Below are 23296 nucleotides of genomic sequence, written 5' to 3'. Positions count from 1 at the left end.
ACTAGTTTGTAAGTGTACAGCTGGATGTGTCTGTGTTAGCCAATTCAATTTCTGTTTTTGTATTCCCTGTTCTGATAATTCTAAATCAGTTTGTTTTTCCCATCTTGTTACTTTTCTCCTAAGTCTGCCCATCTCACATCCTTATTCTTTGTCAAACTGACATGTGGTAGTCTATTAGATTTGTACAGTGTCATGAATTCCTGAGGTAATGAACAGCTTACCACACTGTTTCCCTCAGTATCCCAATACAAGGTTCGTAATACTAATCTGTTAGCAGGATTTTTGAATAATTCTTGCTCATATTCTTTATCAGGTCCTGGCATGCTACAGTAGTATAGAGTACAGTGTAACAAATGCTGTTGGTCAGTGTCAAGGGAGGGGGCCTTACTGATGGCTACATTCATCAGTTCCTCAGTTACTGCCCCTGGACCAGTCGTAACTAGGTCCTGGCTGTACCAGTAAAAAGTTTCACCCTCCGGTCGCACCACAAAAGTATCCATTTGTCTTTGTGCCTCCATACCCTGCATAGTGGGAACTACCGCTATGCCAAATATCTGCATAAGATCTCTTCCCAGTAAGTTTACTGGACATTTTGCAGAAACTACAATTTTACTTTTCTGAGTCATGCCTGAAACAGGGTCAGTTATTGCTATATCATGGAGAGTGGCTCCTATATAGCTGTCCATTTGCTGCTTTTACTAATATATAATCAGGTGATTCGGAATATTCTGGTAACTTTGAGGGGTGTATCAAAGTTCGTGACGCTCCTGAGTCACACAAGAATTTCACTTCCCTTCCTTCCACCAGAAGTGTAACTTCCGGTTTTGTGTCTGCCAGATAGAGCTCCAAGCTCAGTAATGCCAAATCTAAAATTTCACTTTCTTCATCCTCTACATCTGCTTGCACTTCCTCTGTTCCTTTTACTACATTTACATTTGCCCTTTGTTTGTTTGCCTTTCCTGATGATTTCTGATTTTCATCACTATCATATAGTCAGTCCTCATCACCTTTATTTTCTGTAGTCACCTTTTTATTTAGCCTGCAATCTCTTGCTAAATGTCCTTTCTTTCTGCACTTAAAGCACTCACCTTTCTTTTTTCTCTCTTCAAAATCTTCTGACCTTTTGTCAGATTGTCTATTTCCCTGGGTATTTTTCTTACCCTTTTTACCTGACTGTACTACAAAGATTTCAGCTCCGTCTTCAGCTGTGAAGACCTCTGTCTTCTTTTTCTTTTTACTATTAAAGTGTCTTTCAGCATGTCTAGCATATTCAAGTAAGGCTTGTAGCCTACTTGTTCGATGATCTATCATATGCTTTGTAATAAAGCTACTGATAGGTGCAATGCAACCTTTCAAAAACGCATTTTTCAGTTGCTGTTCATACGAGGTATCATGTGTCTGATTTTCAGGAATAGCCATACCACTATGGTTATTGAAACATTCCAATAATCTACCATAGTACCCATCTACAGTTTCATTCTCCTGTTGTATACATTGATTAATGCAAGTCCAATCTGCTCTAGGTTTCCATTTTTCAGAAATTCAGTCTGTAAGTCCTTTCACTCTGTTGTCCAGTTCTGCGTCATTATGTGGGAGTGGTTTAAGCTCTGCATTACGAGGATTCCAGGTGCCACAAATCATGTGCCAGTCTGGACCCACAATCTGTCTAACTACCTTTTCTACTTCTTCCCCATTCAAGTGGTAACTTAGTCTCATACCTTGTAAATCTTGTAAAAACTTTGTATAATTAACTTTTGGATGAGGGATTCCCTCTGTAGCTTTCCGAATATCTTCCGGTGTCCATGGTCTATATACTAGAAGAGTTGGGTCTTGCCCTTCCTGTCCTGCCTGAGGATTTGGTACCTCGATTAATGGACAGATTTCTTCCTCACTCTCGTCTAGTGTGTTTCTCCCTATTTGATATAAGTCTGTGTCCCCAAGTGTTTTACGTGTCCGGGACCTAGTTTCAATAGGATCTCTAATAAATGGTTTTAGTGTTCTTGTGACTTCAGGATAACGTGGAGGTGGACCAGCTTGTCCTCCTGCTTCATATCCTGAAAAAGGCATCGGAGGGGGCGGGGGAGGAGGAGCCATTGCTATTACTGTATTATTATCCTCTTTGTCTAAAAATAACGTTTTAGCATTTTTAGTTTTTTGTTCCCTTCGGTTTACTTCCTCAATCCACCTGTGTGCCTGAGGAATGCCTAATCGCTGTTGTTTTTTTGCCTGACCTTCTGCATCAGATTTAAGCTGTTTTAAAAGTTTAACTAATGAAATCTTATTTAATTTACCGTCAAATCCGTATTTATTAACCCATTTTGTATAATACCTTACATTATCAGTCCGTTGTAATTGCATATATTTTGCGTCTTCAGTTAGGGGATCTCGAGTTTTAGTGCACTGATTTCCCATTCTAAAGAAAATGTTACGTAACCCTTTTCACCACGTGGTATTTCAGTTCCTTACACAGTTTATCTAGAATAACTGCCTACCTTATTCTATTTTCCTGATCTCTGACAAAATATACAGTAATTTCCTTTTGTCTCTGATCTGTATAACAAATCTCTGACAATGACATTTACTGTAACCTAGTCCCTGATCTAAAACAGAAAAAAGGCAAACATCTTCCTACCTGAGCCTCCTGGGTCGACCAGTTCGAGACCGCTCTTCGGCCGCAGATCAGAAAGTGGCCAGCTTCTCAAAACGACAATTCAGTCGGAGGTCTTTGTGTTTCAAGAAGAACCGTTTCGGTAGCTTCTCCTGCGCAGTATTCGACCACCGGTACCCTCTGATCTGTAGCTGTCTGAGGGCTTCCGGCCGAAGGACCAAACTGTTAAATAAAAACAATGATAACAACACAGGAGGCTCAGATGCAAAAGTTTACTAGTGTACACCAGGAGGCAAAAAACCATACAAGTACAGAGTTTTGTCTGACATGATGCAGGAAATACACAATTTTATATAGGTTTAACACTCAAGCTGTGCCCACCTTTACTGACGTGGTTAGTCACAGGGCACCTACATCATTATGGTCTACAATATTCTATTCATAAGAAAAAGCTGATGTTATACATTTTAAAAGTTTTCCCATGGGAATAATACAGCCTTGCAAAGCACCTGGTTAGTTATAATGTCTTTCTGTAAATGTTACTCCTTCAAGGTTTCAGGCCTGTTCGAATACAATAGTTGGTTCAGTCTTGTAATATACTTCTTTGTTCTTCTTGCAACATTACTTTAGCAGCTGTATCTTATCTTTGGTAACATTCACAAGGCCAATTATCCCCGAGGAAGGAAGAAGATTTTCAATGCTTTATACATTTAATTTCCTGACCCAGCAGATAATAATTAGTGAAAAACATAAGCTTGCTGAGCTGGCTACTGCCAGGGTCAGAGTTCAAATACACTGCAGCTCCAAAGCTTCAAGCAATTACATGTAAAATCATTCTTATTGCCATATTGTAAATAAAATAAAATGCATTATATACTATTTGCTTTTAAACTAGCACTTTATACATGTTCAAATACATATTTTTCTAACATGTACATAGACATTAAATGCATTTTGGTAATGTGTTTCTTAACATGTGGTACTTAGTGACTGTAGGAGTTTATGGAGTAAACCCACTAGTGTAGATTTAGTCTGGAAATGGATTTGCAACATGATGGCCTTGGATAATGACTTACAATGGTACTTATGTTTGAGGAGAACATGTGACTCCATGAGCTGTGGATAAGCTGGCCTGTAGCCTATTGATTCTGTTGGAGGAGTTTGCTATTAATGGCAGTGCATAAAGTTAAATGGGAGCCACAATGCACAGACAAGAGAAAGGTGTTCATATGTTCATAGGTTTATAGGTTGGTATTAGGCTATCGGCCCTAGGGCCTATACAAGCCTAGCCATAACAATTCCCTGGCTATTTCTTCCCACACTATTTACTTCCTGGACCCCTGTCTAGCAGGGTGACTGACCTGATCTCCGGGGTGAATTTCCTTTCTCCCATCCAATTGTCAAGGTTCCTTTTGAAGAGGACCAAAGAGGCTCTCTGCTTGACATGTATGGGCAGTCTATTCCAGAGTCTCGGGAGTCTCTGGGTCAGGAACCTATCCCTCCAGCATGTTTTGTTTATTGTGATGACAAGGTTTAGATCCCTGGAGCGTGTGGCTCTGAGGGATTGGGATTTCTTCAAGTGTAGCATGTTTAACAGCTCTGGGTTTGGCATGGCCTTGTATGTTAAGCAGAGATTGCCTCTGAGTAGACGATATGCAACAGGGTATAGCTGGAGTTTTTTAAGGTGGTCAGCTTAGGGCATCTGCTTTAGGCCTGTGATTCTTTTTGTGAGGTATTTCTGAGGCCTTTCCAGTTGTTGCAGATGTCTTGAGAGGTATCCAGGTTGTTCTGTTATTTAAGTAGTCATTATACTTGTGTTTCATTGCTGATCTCAATAGATGGGAGAACTAGGAGGTACACGAGATAATTCACAGAAATGAAGATAATGATCTGGCATTTTGCACAGAGGAATAAGAATTTGAGCTATTAAAGATCTGCTACCTGTAGCTAAAGGTTCAAGGTTTGATTCTTTCCAAATTCATTTGCCCACTGTGTGACTGAGCAAGTCTCTTAAGTAGGCAGTTCTTCCACGTCACCCTGAAAAAAGACACTTGTGTCCAGTGGGCTTCATACCTCTCAACCTCTCAAAGCAAGAAATCTGGACAAAGCTATATAAATAATAGGGGGACAAAGGGCCAAAATATGAACATTTTTTAAATACTGCTCTCTCAAACTTAGAAAGTTGATACAATAACAGTTTTTGTTTTAGCACAAGTCTTCCGAAGGCTATGAAATCTGAATCTTATATGTATGTCATTAATTTTGAACTTTAGTCCTCAATGATTTACCAGTAATTTTCCAGAAAAAACACAATTTTACAAGAAATAGGCCAAAAATGTGAGGCAAAAATGTAGATATTCTGCAAAAATCTGTACAGCTGAGAAGTATGGTGGGCTTACTTGATTAATAAATGTCTAAGATTAAAAAAAAAAGCATCCGGCTAGAATAAAAATGGCTTCTGTTACTTTTACCAGTATTCATGTTATTATAGATACTGTCAGTGAAGCAGATAAAAGCAGTAGTGGTGGTAGTGAGCCCTTTGCACATCAAATGTTGACTATGGCAGTGTAGCTTATGAGCCTCTAAATGCTCCTTAAGTTGCATGAGCATAGCACTCTGTAGTAGACTGTGGATGGGTTAGTGGATTGAAACAGGGTGGTGCTAATCAGGTGTGGTAGGATTAAAAGTGCTTCTTTTATCACTCCTTTTGATTCCCGGCAGCTGATGATTGGCAGTTCTGAGAGCAACCACTTATCCTGTGTGCATACTTAGACCACCTTACCTCCCATGTGGTAATCCTGACTTATATCTGTAGTTGTTGAGGGGAATGAGGAATCTGGGACAGCATCACAATGCTGACATGGAGTGTTTTGATCAAATACCTCTCCCTTTTGTGCCCTAGTCCCATCAGCAAGAGTTGGCATGTGCCGGCCTCAGCAGCATTTCAGAAACACCTGCATGCATGCCTCAGCCAAGAGCCCTGCCTCCTACAGTATAACACTCATGATGCGTCTTCAGCCCCCATCAGAGCTCTAATGTGATGATCTATCCAAGAGTATCCCTCCCCTCAGGACAGGCACACCCATCCTTCCTATGTGAGCCACTAACTGAACCTGATTCCTGGGCAATAATTAGGGCTTTATCCCTCAATGCCACCTGCATGACAAGATAGGATTAGTAGTTGTTGCAATGGGATAGTGAAGGCAGAATTCAGGAGATATGGAAAGAAAATGGTTGAGAATGAATGTTTATTATATGCATGAAGAGTATCGATATGAAAGTGCTGCAGTTGCAAATGACCTTGGGATATATATATATATATATATATATACATATATATAAATATATATATATATATATATATATATATATATATATATATATATATATATATATATATATATATAGATTCCTATTACATTATGAATTGCTGAAACTTCGAAACTGTAAACATCGAACACAGTTAATTGAAGTTTCAGCAATTCGAACTAAAAAGAAAAAAAGAAAAAAAAGTCAACAGTTAAATAACTGTTGTAAGCAGGGGGCAAGCCCATCTGCACCCTCCACACCCCCCGCTCTTTAAATATACCAACTCCAAGATCACACCACAGTGCAGTAAAGGGAAATATTCCCTTTCTGCACTATAGTGTGATCTCAGAGTTGGTATATTTAAAGATCAGGGGTGTGAGGGGTGCAGGGGGGCTTGCCCCCCTGCTTACAACAGTTGATTTATGTTTTTTGTTTGTATTTATTTTTTTTTACGTATTCAAAATTATGAAACATCGAACATACAAGTTCGATCTTGTAGTGTTCAATGTTTTATGATTTCGATAACGTAATAGGAACCCTATATATATATATATATATATATATATATATATATATATATATACACACACACACACACACACACACACACACACACACACACACACACACACACACACACACACACACACATCATCAGAACCTGGGCAAATGTAGGGTTTTAGGGTGTTTTAGGGTGTGTATAGCCATTTACTAAGATAAGAGAGTTGCAGCTTGGTAGGTTGTAGGTTAAGTATCTCACCATTGCGATTGCAGTGAGACTATCTTGCATAATTATTTCAGTTGAGAGTCATGTTGACTTGGTATTTTTATGTCTTAACAAATCACAGCTGTGTGATGCCTTCAGTTATTTCTGTAGTTGTGTACTACTAACACCTGTCATCTTATATAACCTGTGCATATTTGCATTGCTAATTTCAAATCCATGCTAACTACAAGCTACTGAAAGATGTGATCTTAAAACTTAGATAATGAGAAATACAACTGCACTGATATTTGACTTCTGTGTAGTACTAACCAGGTATTCTCTTTCATATGTTATTTATTTATATTATCATAATGTTCATATTTTTTTCTAAATATTTCAACAAGCAAGTAAGACTGACAGAACTGCATAGTTTCATATGAAAGCATACAGTAGACAAACAAAATGCCACTGGCAATATGTGTGTAGCTTGAGCAGTTTCCGAGATATGAATAAGTAGTTTACAAAGTGTTACATAGTTAATATTTACTGTGATTATTGTGACTTACAAAATCCCTTTAATACCTAATCTATTAAACACTACCACTAAAAAGGTTTGCTTGTGCTGGACAGTTTACCATTTGCAGTTCTACAGTAGAGACATGATTTTTTTTTAAATGTGAACCCATAACTTAAAGGACAACAATGGGTTTCTATTATTAAATGCTGAACTTCTCTGTCTTTTTCTCCCTATTTACTGTCCCTGCTATGAATAAACAACATTACAGCATTTAAAATATTTTAAGTTGACTGTTTCTCTCTACCAGAACAGTACCTTACTGTACTGTGGTGGTTTCACTTTCAAAAAACGTTTGTCCCGCCCTGGAAAATCTTGCTGCTGTTACCAATTCACTGATGTTATCAAGGCCATTGAATACAGGTACTTTTCTGGCCATTTCCCTCCCCAAACTGACATCACCATGACCGTCCTAAAAATCCACCCAGGCAGTGATGTCACAGCCCCCTGGTCCTTCCCCAACCCATACAGAAAGTAAAGGCTAGAACAAGGAAACAGTACATGAGTGAAGTCTCCTTCTGTGAGCTGTCAATCACAGCAGGTAACAGCTCAAATCACCCTTAGCACTTTGACAGCTAGGGAAGTTAGGTGTGAAAGGGGATGGGAGATGAGTCAAAGTAGTACAATTCAGACTTCACAAAAGACTGCAGTTTATCCTTTCTAAAAAGAAGCAGTAAAAAGAACTTTGAAAGTCTGTTCTGTGGCATTTGCCCTGTTTTTGTTTTTAGCAGTCATTGAATGGCATAAAATGTTACTTAAAACTAACTGACTGAAAGACAGCAGTATATGCATGTAAAATCAATGCAGTGACAGGAGCTTTAGGAAGAAAGAGGCCTGTGTGATGTAATTTTTTACAGACAATCACTGCATTGTTGGATAACTAGAGGCAGACTAAACAATCAGAATTACTTCAGGATGCCAGACTCCATGTGTTCAGACTCAGAAATTATGTATAAAATATTTACAAACCTGTAAATAGTCCCAGAGTGGTATTAAAATGTAGGAAACACCAAAACCATGATGAAATAAACATGTTGTTTTTAGTCTGTGGACACGGTTCTCCTTTAATTTTGATAAAAACTCTGGATGCAATCATTGGAAATTAGAGTGCAAACCTCCAGAGATCCACTGGACTAAAAGAGTTAACTTATCCATGATTTTCAGGTCATTCTATATCAATCTTTATTTGCTTATAAGAGATATTAGTTTACCTTTAGAGATAGCTTTTTTTTCCAAAATTAATCAATTTCTTACAAGAGTTTCTTATGGAGGAGTAATGTTTCCAAGGTTTCCAATTGCTGCAGTGTTTGAAAGCATACAAAGCATCATCTCCTTTCTTTTAACTTAGCAATCTGGAACCATGTAAAGTTTAGACTCAAACAAATTACTACCAAAACATTATTATGTTAATTAGATCAACTTATTCTAAATTACTGCACAAAAGTGGCTGTAAAAAATCATAGGAGATCATAAAAAAGAAACAATGCTCACTCTGTGTGACCATTTCTATTATGTTCAGCAGTATAAGATCTTTTTTGAAGCTTACCTAACATACATCACAACAGTTCATATCACTATGCTTCTGTAATTGAATGTATACTTAACATACCAGTACCACAATTATATAATATGCTTTGTATGGCCGGGACACATGAATTGTCTTCATTTCCTAAATGTGTTAGTCTGAGGAAAGCTCTTATTCACTAAAAAAGGCTCTTGCATTTTATTCTGTAGCACATTTGCTAATAGCCTGGAAAAGTCCACTGAGCACAAGTGCCCCTTTTCAGAAGCATCACAGGAGTACTGTCTGATAAAGTAACTTGGCCTAAGTCACACAGAAGGCAAATGAAGGCTGAGAGAATCAAACACTGTACTGCTAGAAGCAGCTGATTAATACCGCATAACTTTACTCATCAAAGTGTTAGGCAGAGGGCCATAGCCCAAGCAGTGAATTTCATACCTGTGTGCCTAAAAAAAACAAGCTAAATTAAAAATATATTCATAGTTAAAATTATATCTTTAAATGCATAGACTTCATAATGTCCAGTTTAATATAGCAATAACCCATGTCTGGGTGTGGGTAATGCTGGATTTATACACGGTTGGTGTGGTTTGGTCACGAGGGTGAAGTCTGAGTGGCCAAACAAAGCCAACCGTGGGTAAATCCAGCATTACCCACACCCAGAAGTGGGTTATTGCTATTATACAATGACATTATTTAAGAAAAAAATAATTACTTTTCTTAAATAATGGCATTGTATAATGCCTCCTTGCTGCCCTTCCGCAACTGTCTGGTATTCTGCGGCAGTTCTGATGTACTGCGCATGCATATGCCTATGCTGTACGTCAGAGTTGTGGGCAAAAGCAACAGAGAAAGCAAGATCTCCGGTGCATTTTACAAACTGTCTCACTATGTTAAAGGAGTTTAACATAGCGAGACAGCTTTAAAAAAAGCAACGGAGAATCTCCATTGCTTTTTTTAAAGCTGTCTCGCTATGTTAAACTCATTTAACATAGCGAGACAGTGTGAAGCAATGGAGATCTTGCGTTCTCCGTTGCTGTAAAAAAGAGTTATAGTAATGGAAAAAGTCCGGGTGACCGGACCTTTTTCCATTACTATAACTCTGATTTACAACATGCATGCTGACCAATCAGCATGCACGTTTCTGAATATTAATGGGGGGGTTGTTGTATAATTGCAGTTAAATGATAAACACACTAGCAACATTCAACAGAAGATAGAAACCAATTATTGTGATTCATATAATTATGCTCCTTTTTACTAAGATCAATTATTTTCACTTACTTCATAGCTACTCTGATTCATACCTAGTTACTCACAGTCTAGGGGGAACCATTGAGAAGCCTAGTTCAAATCTCAAGTTGCCAGCAGAAAGAAGTGTCTGGTTAAGTGATTCATTCATGGTCACACAGCAGGCAAATGAGGGCATCAAGTTCTGTATCATAAGAAGTGCAAGTGATAGCTTTAACCCATGGTGCCAAGTGCCAGACTAAAAAATAAATAAATAAAAAAGGGAGGGGAAAGATTTAACCCTTACATCTCTGACATATTAAACAGCAGCATTAGCCCAATTCATTAATTCATAGGTTACAAGTGGAACAGCGAGATAACACATGCAAATGTAACCATCTGTTACAGCTTGCTAAACGTCAGAGAACAGGCAGATGGAGGTAAAAGGGTTCAACACTGTACTATTGATTAACAGAAGTAGTGCATTAATATCACACAGCTTTAAGGCAACTTCAAATCACAAAGTGTTAACAGAACAAGAAACGTTCCATGGTCATACATTTTCTGAACAATAATTGCTAGGAAATTGTAATGACTGGCATTCCTTGGTAATTTACCAGAAAAAAACAATATGGGACAAGGCATAAATATGAGTCAAATCAGAGATGTTCTGCAAAAATGGAGACAGATAACAGGCAGACTACTCTACTCTAATTCCCTTAAAAAGTTAACAAACCAGTGGGTTTTGGATCAGCATGCATTGGTGGACCACAAACACAATGAAACTTTAATGACTGCCATTTTTGACTGTCAACCTTAGTGACTTTTAGTGTCAGTGAAAATGAAGAAGTGTGTGAGCGTCTGGCTGTTAGTGCAGAGATTTAAGACTCTAACCTCTTACTGAGTTGCTTTCTGTAATCAAGAATGTACAGTCTGAATCTTTGCTTACTGTGCTACTCTGAGCAAGTCATATAACCATATGTGAAAATTGACTTTATTATTTTGAAAAAATGGCTACAGCTAGTGTTTCAGTAGTTGCAAAAGCACTTGGGTCTCAAACTTTCTGAAATGGGGGATGGAACCTACATATAGGCAACCCTTTTTTTTCAGTTTAATTCTGCAGATCATGCTATTGGAAGGAATAGGTTTTAAAAATCAAGTTGTCTTGTTGACTGGCCATGTGCCCACTGAAGCTGTGGGCCCTGGGCAGTCACCCATTTTGCCCTATTATAATCCACCACTGTTTGACAATAATGTGCATTTTATTGGTTTGTTATTGTGTATTGCGCATATCTCTTAACTATATTGCTGAGCTTCATTTTGTGTTTATAATGATATGTTTCAAATTTGATTCTTCATCATTATGGATGAATATATTAAGTCCATCTCTGATCTATACTGTTTCTTTCCCATTTGTACAATGAGAGACAATATAACTCTGTTTACCTTATGCACGTCTATTTCCATGTTATCCATTAATTATATTACCAAATGTAGATATGAAAAAAAATTCACAATACAAAATCTGAACCTCACTCTTACCACTCCCATGACCACATACATGAATCTACCCATTATGTGGTTGCAGGGGCACTGAGTTGTCAGCAGATCTTTCCTGGAATGGAGATAACTCCCTTAGTCATGCATTCTACCCCATCCTATTCACAGACAATTGCTGTCCAGATAGAAGCTGACCTCATCATCCCTGACCTGAGTTTTGGTATTACAGAAGATTATATTTCATGCTTTTTCTCTGAATGCTGCCTTTTTTACTCTTTACCAAATTAGGGTTTCAAATCCATTCTGTGATACTATGAAATTAATTTCTTAAGAAGCTAAAGGAAGTATCACTTCCACTCAAATATTTGACCATCATTAGCACACCCAGTGATAGTGGCAGTAGAAGCAATTCAGTAGCAGTAGTAATCTGCATGCCTATATTCTATCTGTGCCTTTAGCCATGGAGCCATGATTGTAAAGGCAGACTCATGCTACAGGCCGAGCACAAAGAAAAAAGACAGAAGACTGTCTACTGACTGTGCAGAGATACTTACCATATGACTTAAGTTCTAACTATTCAGTGAACTGTATAAAAGTGTAACTCATAATAGGCTGCATTAGCTTAAGGAATAAAGCAGTTGACTATAGTCTGGGAGAGTATATGATCTTCCCCTATACATGACCCTGATACAAAACAGCACGGAGAACTAAAACATAATGTCATTTAAATAACTTAAAAGGAAGGTACAATTTGGAAATAATGCACAATACTCTTGTTCTTTCTTTCAGAAACACTTAAGTTTGAACCTGGGAAGGTCTCTGTTCCCTGAAGCTGGCAGCAACACCTGTCATACCACTTCACACATCTGGAATACAATTCATCTGCATTTGCCTGTGTCTGACAGTGGGGAGTCATGGCATCAAATGCTCAAGGACCAAGTGGGGTTGTTGTCATGACCCAAGTCTATTCACCACCTGAAAATGGAAATTTTCAACAGAATCCAGCAATCTGCACATCTCGACTATGTAGACTTTCTGCCCCAGTGAAGGAGTTTGTAAAGGGTGAGCCAAAAGCACTTGGGGTAAGTCTAAATGCATGTTGTCTGTAAAAGAGATTATTGAAATTTATGAGGATGCACTATTGTGGAGTGTGGAAAGTGGTAAATATGCCAGGAGTATAATTTACTTCTAAATATTTATCATTATAAAGTCAGTTTACATGAAGCTAAATGACTCTTGTATCTAATAATGTTATAGCTTTTAGTTCTGATAATTATACAGCAGGTAAAAAACTGGATTAATAAAACAAAAGAGTGAGAGAGAATAACTGGAAAATGATTACAAAGAGTCTGCATTAGTGTCCATATCAAACTACTGATACTACAGAAAACTGACTATGATTCTTTGAGCTTATCAACAGAATGGTTATAGATATTCATGACTGTTATTTTTATTTTATTTGTTCATTCATTCATTTAAATATTTTTCTTTGTTTTTTTCATATCTGTTCACAATTACGTACTGTGCAATCCTCATGCACAGTGCACTTTTCTATTCTACAGCAGTTGTTTACTCTTTCTCATTGCTATTCTAGTTACTTTCACTCCCGATTCCACCTTTTGACAGGCAGAAATGTATCACCTCCTTCCATTCTTCCTTTTCTTTTAATCCCACCCCTCTTATTTCTGTTTTGTACTTCTTACAATGTCTAGAAATCTCCTGTCAGTCTCCCTTTCTGGCACTTGTCTGTTGTTTCCATTTTCTAGCTATTACTCTCATCCCCTTTGTTGACATTATTCTTATTGCTTGCATTTCTTTCTCTGTCATCCCCCCTCTTCATTATCTATACCCCAGAAGTTCCCAGAGTTTTGACCTCCTTTTCTATATATCCTCTTCTAGATTTCCAAAGTGTCTGTCCAGATCTTTGTGGCTCAGGTACACTCCCAGAACATGTTTCATGCTTACCTCTTCTGTCAGGCAGTTCCACATAAGCATACAGCCACCTGCATACATGTGGAATCTTGACTGTACTCCTGTTCTTCTCTTCAGTTTTGCTAAACTTTTTCCTCACTTCAATAGACAGCTCTTCTATGACCAGCATGAAGAACATTTGAGAAAAAGGGCCACCTTGTCTGGTTCCCCACCTACTTTTAGCTCATTGGAAGCTCTATGGTTTGTCATTAACTCTTATTTCTGTCTTATTGTAAATTGCCTTTATTAGTCTTATAATACTTTCCCCATGTGTTTATTTTTCTAGTACTGTATCTCTCATAAGAATTCCCATCTGATCGATAAGTCAAAAAAAAAAAATCTCTGCCTATATTCCCCCTTTTTGCTCTTCTCTGTCCATAAACTATTTTAGGACCCACAAATTAATTTCTGCCTATCTTCCTTTCACAAAACTCTTCTGCCTCTTGTGTAATATTCTTGGCAGAATCTCATTCAGTCTCCTTGCTGGTACTTTTGTCATTATCTTGATGTCTGTGTTTATTAAGGAGATTGGTCTGTAATTCCCTACTTTTATACATCCCCTCCCCTCTTTTGGGATCACTACCACCCTGGTTCTTTTCACTGTATGTGTTATTTCCCCATTTCACTTATTCTTTCATATGCCTCCTTCAAAGTTGTCCATATTGCCTATCTGTCTCAGTTGTAGAACTCTACTGGGTTTCCATCTGTGTCTCCTACCTTTCTATCTTTCTTTGCCATCAATACCTCTTTGAGCTCCTCCATCTTAATTTTTGCATTCAGCTTCTCTGTCTGTATTTCTTTGACTTTGTAATCCTGCCCCCTGTCTGTAACTTCCCAGTAGGACTCCTTTTCCTTCTCCTGTTCTTGATATATTTGTTGGTAGTATTTTTTAAATGCTTTTTGTCTTGCTCTGTGATCTCTCTCTCTTTTCCCCTAATTTTTGGTATCTCTCTCTCTCACTTTTTTTTTCCTTTTAGACTTCCTTGTTAGATGTTTCCCCTAACATTCTGCAGTTATCCACTAGTAGTCCTTCTGATATCATTCCTCTACTGCCACAGATGTTATCACCTTTCCTTCTACTTTAGTTTTTATTACTGCTTCCTTTGTGCGTAGTGCTTCTCTGATTATACCATTTTTCCTGCATTTCCTTTTCTGTCATGCTCAGTTTTCTTTCCAGTTTTAACTCCTCTTCAGCTTCCCTTTTCTACCCATCCTCATTCATAATTGCTACCACTGCATGGTCTGGGATATATCTCTTCTGAATTTCTATCACTTTCACTATTTGAGTTTTTCCTCTTACCCTGGTATCTTACCCAGTCTACTGGCTTCAATAAACCTGTTTGTGATAAATTTGTACTGCCTGTTTTCAGGGTATCTTTCCCTATATATATATATATATATATATATATATATATATATATATATATATATATCCTTCAACAGTCTTTCCTTCATGTTCCTTTCTAGGTCTCTTCTTATCCTTATACTCTACTCTCTTTGGTCAAACAACTTGTCTTTCTTGAGGTCTATTGTGACACCGAAGCCACCACCAATGACTTTCTTTCCATCCCTATATATCTGACTCCATTCTTCCAAGAACCTGCTGCAAAAGTCATCTGTGTTCTGGTTTGGGGCATACAGGTTCCTTATTGTCCATCTCTTTGCATTTATCTTTATTGCCAAATGATACATCTCGCCTCCCCACTTTTCTGCACCCTTTTAGTCATTACATGCAATCCCTTTTTGAAAAGAGTGGCCAATTCCTTCTTTCCACCCCTTACTTTATTGTCTGTTTCCCTGCTTGGGATACTGTGAGTTCATGATCTTCCTTCCCTCTTTTGCTTTTAATTTAGGATGTTTGGGCAGTGTCACATCCCATTGCATAGCACTCATTCTGCTGTGTACTTTGCCCTTTTGATTGGGTGCAAAGCCCCCCTTCCATGTTCCAACTTATCACTTTCAGTCTGTGTTCTTTTCTTCCTATCTTATTTCTTTTGTATCCCTAATTCCTCTGCATTATTGTTACCTTTAAATAGCTCTCCCCTCCTCAGTATCCATGCTGAACCAGACCTTTGGCCTTTGCTTATAGTCAGCCCCCTCTCACTCACTATTGTGGTAGATTTGTCATTCTCCAGCCTGTGACTTGAATGCCTCTTGACTTGGGTCATTCATATTGTCCTTTTTTCAGTTCTGATTTGACTGTCCTTCTTGCTTTCTCTTGTCTATAACTGCCTCATATCTGTTCCTTGCCCCTGTTTATTTCTCCCTTTTCCAATAAGTTCTGATTTTGTTTCCTTTGTATTTGATCATACTTTTGTAGTGAATTCATGCATTCCATTCTACTCTGATCTAATACATTGCAGTCAAACCTAAGTCCAGGGTTTCCATAATTATTTCATCCTCCACTTCCTCCATTTTTAATTCAGGTACACCAAAACACTTTCCTCAGCTTCAAACATAAAGTTTTTTGCTATATGAAAATGCAAACATTATAAAACATTGTATATCATAGCAAAGACCATGTAAGAGCAATTTACCTGCTTCTGCTCCCTTTCTTCACCCAGTGCATTTCTGTTACTGACTGAGCACAGTGCATTTAAAAAAAATCTTACCACTGAATAGTGTTCCATGTTCACAGATCTCATTTGTCTTTTTTTTACCCCTTTTTGTCATGTCACTTCCATGAATTTAGTCTCTCATATCTTTTAACATGCAGTCATGACACGATGATGGCAAAGGATGGAGTTTACTGACTATATCCACTCATTTTATTTCCTCTAGCATGAACTCTCATTTCTTGCCTCATCTCTCCCTTTATGATGAGGTTGCCCAGCTCTTGATAACTTCTCTCCTTTTGGCCGCAACCTCTGATCCAATTTTCCTGCCACTGTTAAATGTTGCTTTTCTTCCCTCCTCTTTTGCCCAGAACTGCCTGTTCAGGCCCTCAGGATTCTAACACTGGGTGTCTGAATTCCCTTAGGCTTCATTTGCGGTGCCTCTTCTTTGACGGTATGTTATTCTTTTACTTCTTTGGTCTCTGTCTCTGTTTCTGCTGTAATTGCTATTGTTTTCACCTCTTTTGCTGGATTTTTGTCTTGACCAGCTTGTTTTTCTTCTTCTGTATCTTTTTTTTTTGTGCACTTCCTTCATATGTCATCTGCTTTCCATGTTCTTTCCTTCATTTCTGCTGTCTGCTATGCCCACCACACATCTTGTTGCCATCACTCTGTGCTTTTGAATGCTTCCTCTATTTTTCCCCAAATGTGAATCTATGTCAGATGTTCTCTTTTGCTGTACAGACCCATGCTAAGATGTGTCTTGGCTGTCCTCTTCTTGCATCTCCCATTCTACTAATTCTGTATAGTCTTTTATTGGTTCTTGTAATCTGGGTACATGAAATTTAGTTTCAATTTCCACAGTATTCTTTCCAGATCTGGATCATGGACATGATCGGATACTTCTATTATCCTTATGTTATTTCTTCTGAATCTGTTTTCTATGTCATCTTGTTTTCTTGTTTCCCACTGTTTTTTTTTTTCTATTTCTGACAGCCTTCTACTATGTCGCTGCACCTTTGATGTCATAGCAGCTCTGTCTTCTTTCAAGTCCTGGATTATTTTTTTTACCTTATTCACTTCTGTTTGTTGATTCATGAGGCCTACACCGTCAATCACTGACATCAGTTTTTAGAACAGTTTACAAAGCTGTTCTCCTGTGGGACTGTTTTAAACTCTACCAGTCATTGCTCCTTTTTCTCTTCATCCTCCATCCTGTGATTTTTCTACTTTTTTTTCACCTGGAACTGGTTGATTAATTATTTTACTAGACCTCTTTGTGCAGAGCTCTTAGCCCAAACAGACATCTTGCTTGGGCTCTTTAGTGCCCTCTCCACTTTACTTGTTGACTGGCTAAGCCTATTGGACACACTCTCCATTGTCAGGGGTAATCTGGGAGTAGTGTCATTTTGTTTTTAGTATTCTAACAGATTTTCTTACTAGTACTTTATTATTGTCTATGAACATTATAACAGCATTATTGCATGTGATTAGAGCTGCTTATAATTTACTTCTGGAGCTTAAAAAGTGGATATTCATGCAAAGTTTTCTGTCACAACTGGCCCATGCCTTTATCAATAATGACACTAGCACTTGTATAACTGGCTTATCAAACATTAACTTTTATTTTTCTGATAGGAAAAACAAAATTGAGGCTTTTTTCAAGAGAATTCAATCCAGTTTGTGAAACTATTAGTTTTATATTACTTTTATTTTGAAATGTCCTTAGTCAATGATCTAAATCTTTGTTGCATACCACTAGTTTAGTCCAAGAGTTGAAGAAAGAAAAAAAAGAGCTCTGAAACAACAAAGTCCTGTCTAAGAATGAAGTCAGTGGATCATTCCAAGAAAAAAATGTAGATAGGTGGTACAAGCAGGTAAAATGCAACAGAATAATTCACAACAAAAACTTAAAGAACTTCATATTCATGAATGACAGACAGATAGAGAGTTTGGAGACAAATGTGATGCAGAGAGACAGGGAAAGAGACTGAGAGAAAGGTGCAACACTGATATGTAAAACATTGGTTAAACAATTTGGATACTTGTCAGGATGGAGTTTACCTCTCTATCCTAATGTGGGTTACCACTAATATCCCCCAGAGCTCTGTGCTGGGGCCTTTACATTTTGAACTATTAGTCTCAGATATATAAGTGGGAATTGGACTATTGATAACCATATATGCTTATGGCATCAAAATGGGTAATATAACTACTTCAATAAAAGATGCCAATGTTCTGCAGATGATCTACAAAAATGTACATATGTCACAGTAGTAACTACCTCATCTTTATTGTTAGAAAATGTAGCATAGGACCATAAGATCATAGGAGATTACCAGGGTATTGACCTGGAAGTCATTTCAAGCCTAGCTGTTACATCCCAATGTAATATTATAGAAATATTAGTTTATACCCAAGATTGCATTTACCAGTGGCTGTCCATGTCCAGGAGGGTTATGGGTGCTATCCCCTGGAAGAATGTATGGTGCCACATCCACTTGTCCAGGTTCCTCTTGAACAGTGTCATAGAGGTGCTCTGTTTCACATGAATATGTAGCCTATTCCAAGGATGTGGCAGTTGCTGGTAGAGAAATATGTCCCTCCAGCATGTCCTATTTAAGTTGCAGGCCAAATGTAGGTCCCTGAAATTTGTAGCCCTAGTCCAATTTGATTTACAGATAGGCAGCATGTTCATTATGTTTGGGTCTGAGATTGCTCTGTAAGCCAGGCATCAGTCTCCCCTAAGAAGTCTATACGATGCAGAGTATAGTGACAGGGACTTTAGACGGTCTGCATACGGCACATGCTGGAGTCCCTTGATTTTCTTTGTTAGAAACCTCTGAGGTCTCTCGAGTTGCTGCAGGTGCTTTGTGACGTACATACCGAATGGGACACTTTACTCAATTATGGGCTGGATAAGTGCTGAGTATAGAGGGTTTATAACCTCTGTTGCTGTCAAGGTGATGAGTTTACTTATCAAGTGTGCTACGTAGAGAGCCTTACTTACTACAGCTGGTGGTTAAAGTTAAGGTCACAGTTAACTTGTGATCCCAGGCATACTTCTCAAACTGTTAGAGCAAGAAATCTGGACAAAGCCATAAATAATGGGGGGGGGGACAAAAGCCCATGAACAGGGACAAAGTTTAAATATTGCTCTTACAAATGCAGAAAGTTGATAAAATAACAGGTTTTGCCTTAACTTTAATTTTCTGAAAGTTATGAAGTCTGAAACTCAAATGTCTGTCTTTATTTTCTGACTTTAATCCTCAAAGATTTGGCAATGATTTGCCAGAAAACCAGAATATTATGAGGAACAAACAAAAAATATGAAGAAAAAATCTGGACATTCTGTGAAATTATGAAGAGTTGAGAAGTATGATCCCAGGTCCCTTACCACTTTGTGGGTACTTAGGATACTGTGGTTGATTTGATAGGGTGAAGAGACATTGTTTGTGCCAAAGGGAATGATAATGCATTTCTTTGCATTCAGTTTGAGGCCATGACTAAGACATCAGTTGTTAGTCTGCATAAGAACCCCCTGGTGTACACTGACATAATTTGTGGATTCAGTAACTGCACCCAGTGTGCTGTTGTCTGTAGACTTGATCAACTACAATCCTTTAGTGTTGTCCTGAACTTCTGAGAAATATATGCCAAACAGTAGGGGGCCCAGCACTGACCCCTGCAATGAAGGGGTTTACATTCAGTTTACTAAGTTTATTGGTAATTCCTGACTGTGGTATTGTGTTGAAAGCATTTGCCAAGTCGAGGTATGCTGCATACACAAATTTGCCCTCATCAATGGCCCTGGTCACTTTTTGAAAAAATAACACCAGGTTTAACAGGCAGGATCTATCCTTGATGAAGCCAGATTGGGAAGGATCCAGGGTTTGAAGGTCGCCTATCTATTTATTAGGTCCATAATGGTATCATGAGTTTTGGAAAAATAAATTATGATTACAAAATAATTATCTAAATCATAAAAAAATATCTGTCATTAAAAATCAAGGAACAGTATTAGACAATAATTTAAAATTTGACTTAATTTGTATCAGTCAATGTCAGAAAATGTATTTTGTAGTTTGACTAATGTAACCGGCATTTGCATTATCACTCCAGAGAAGTTAGGGTACTTAAATGATATGACCCATTATTAAGTACAGCAGTGTATTTTATACCTTTTGCATTAGTCTCCTGAAATGATGAGAGGGGATATGACAGTTCCTTACTAGAATGTGTATAAGGATGAAAAACTTGAACTATTTAGGAAAAGCTTCAGGAACTGTCATTATTATACCTTGTAGATTAATTAATAGTAATATATGTCTGGCCTATGTGGCAATGTTCAATCTAGCTATATTGGAAATTTTTGGTCTAGATGCATCTGTGGGGAACTACTACCAGGTCTGCGAGCCCGGTGCTAAAAGTAAACACCAATAACATAAAAAGTGACAGATACATTATGTAACACCTTTCCAAATTATGTTATATGTTTCCCTTTACAACTAGAAGTCATTTATCAGCTTCCTTCAAAATTGATCTTGCTACACAATGGGAAGTAGAAAACATCAACATCAAGTTATACAAATTGTTTTCTTAATGATCAGTAGAGCCAGGAACTGTAGCATTGAAAGAAATGAACATATATCCAATGTACATATTACAATGTAGTAAAAAATGATTGAATATCTTCATAAAAATAAGGAAATATATGTTGTCAGTTCTTTTATATTCTCATTACATCTCCAAAAATTCCATAATTAAGTCAAAACTTCAAAATGAGCATTTTTACCATTTTCAGCATCATTTAAATTACATCTGTTTCTAAAAAGTCCAGTATTTAGACTAAGCAATTTAATTATTTAGATTTATCCTGTGAAAACAAGGCAAGTATATTATCATACAGATTTCGTTTACTGTTTTATAACAACATGCTGATATGTTTATCTTCTTCTGACATCAATTTTTGTTCTAATAATATAAGCCTAATACTTTACATATTAATCAGACTGGTCCACATAAAATTTGGTAGAACTGCTTTATATTAAAAATGATCAAGCCAAGAGATAACACCTTTTCAGCACCAACTTTATCATCTTGTTAAAATTATTGCTTTCCAGTTGTTCTTGAGTATAATCCCTGGATACAAATTTTACAAATCTACTTTTAAACAATGTGCCTCTAAGTATAACAGCAGTTTTTATATAATTACCAATACAGTTCATCAATACCCATGAACTAATAATGTTAACTAAATATAAGGCATCCAGAATAGTCATCTAATTTGAATGATCACAAATACTTTCAAGAATCAATTTCAGTTGACTAGTATAAATATTATCTATCCATTATAGTATTGCTTTAAAACTTTATACCAAAACATAGGCACATAATCTTCAATATCCAGGAAGACAAGTCCTTCCTTTCTCACATTTAATGTGATTTATACATGTAATCATATGTGTTGGGCATACAAAAGAAGTCTCAATTATCTTCTATATTTCTTTTTAATGACAAACTTAGGAAGAATTTATGTTTGTAAAAACATACAACATGTTTCACAACAATATAATTTTAATTATCATTCATCAATATTCAAATGTGATAAATATGCCATTATATTTTTATCAATGTATTTAACATATCTATTAAACTATCATAAGGAGATAACTAATACAGAATATCTCTATAATCGTGAAACTATATCCTGAGCAAAAACTTCACAAATTTCTCGAATTATACCAACTATCCAGTGGCCTTCCCCACCTTAACATTCTTAATCTGGTCTGTGATCTCTAATATTTAAATGGGCTTAATAAACTAGCCATTTCCATTAATTTGTCTCATGTTTACCTACTAAATTAAGTTCTGCATAAGTTTTTTTTTCTAATATTTCCAAGCATTTTCTTTTCAGTTGCTTTTTTGTGTTAGAAGTAAATATTTTATCTGGTAAATACTATATAGTAATTTAATCCTGTTATAGACCTTTAAAAGTCATAACATAAGACTGACATTTTATTGTTTCTAAAGTTATGTCAGTCTTATGTTTTTAAATAATTTGATAGCACTTGGTGAATGATTTAAGTTAATGTTGTCTTTAAGTAAATTCTGATCCTCAGTATTTGTTTGATGAAATTTCTCACAAAATAAAGTAATATCAATATCATGTTTTTTATTACATCAAGATATGATGTTACTCAATATTTTGTCTTTGCAAATCAAAAAATATTTTGACACCTTCTTATTCTCGTGACTGATATAATCTTCTTACTTATATTCATTGCTATATCAAAGCAAACAGCACTGTAATCAGCCAATGGTCAAGGAATCATATCAAATTCATCAATTATATATTTCTAAATCTTTCACAATATATAACACCTATGTTTTCTGATCTGAGTTCCAACATGTATGACTAGAATGAATGAAAATCATTCATTTCTGAATATTCCATTACTTCTTTAAGATTAAATTCCCTTGTCTACTCTTTAATGCTTGTGCTACTGCAAAAATTCTGAATTCTTTCTTAGAATTCATATATTTATTGTTTAAAATGCAATTAAAATCATCTCCTTAAAATTATCTTCCCTTCCCTTAAAAGTATGTCTAGTTGGTCTCTTACTGGTTTACCACCCATTCCTGGAAAACAACATATATTCGTCATAGAGTTCATACTTTCCTTTGAAATTCCATTATTATCATTGAAAATATGTCCTGTTTATTAGTACATTTAAAAATAACTCTATACGTGACATTTCTTCCATCATAATAGAATTGTACCTCTTCTCTACAAATGTAGCTGCACCAGTAACTTCATAGTTCTTGAATTTTAAATTAAGTCTTGTTCTATTAAATGAGACAGTAAATTATTCTAAATTCAAGATGAGGTGCTAATTTGTAAAGTGTTCAAATGCTTAATAAATGAAATGAAACAAAAGAATAGTCTCTCTCAGTATCTATAACCATTTGCAAGGGTTTAGCTCTATCTCAGAAAGTTAACCTTCTTTAATGGGAAAGGTGAAAAATCAGTATCAGTATCAGCCAGAATAGAGTAAACTGTAAGAAACTGAATGTCTGGCAGCAGGTAAAGGAGGATGTTGGACTCCAAAAATTGTTTTTTTTTCATTGTCTAGACCCCCTGCAATAAAGTCTCTACTACTTAATTGATTGTTGGACAGCACCATTAATTCTGAATGGAGATATATGCTCTTCATTCTTGATTTTTTCCCTCTGCTTCACCTCATCTGCCCCCCTTTCTGTACAGAACATCCTTCTTTAATGAGGATGTTGCTGGTAGGAAGCAAAGTATTGAAGTATC

The 23296-nt window shown here is 36.8% G+C and overlaps 1 protein-coding gene across 2 annotated transcripts in view; it reads left to right on the top strand.

The window, feature by feature from the left end:
• Positions 1-23296, top strand: part of LOC122811878 (membrane-spanning 4-domains subfamily A member 4D-like) — a 323823-nt gene that overhangs the window by 63166 nt on the left and 237361 nt on the right. For both annotated transcript variants that reach the window (XM_044084015.1, XM_044084014.1), the window contains exon 2: positions 12239-12531. In XM_044084015.1, the coding sequence (XP_043939950.1) occupies positions 12364-12531 (168 nt within the window). In that variant the 5' untranslated portion in view covers positions 12239-12363. The remainder of the gene's footprint in view (positions 1-12238; positions 12532-23296) is intronic.

The sequence above is a fragment of the Protopterus annectens genome, chromosome 9.part0, assembly GCF_019279795.1.
Source record: "Protopterus annectens isolate FY-2018-M chromosome 9.part0, PAN1.0, whole genome shotgun sequence".
Lineage (NCBI taxonomy): Eukaryota > Metazoa > Chordata > Ceratodontiformes > Protopteridae > Protopterus > Protopterus annectens.
This window is presented reverse-complemented; position numbering and strand designations above follow the sequence as displayed.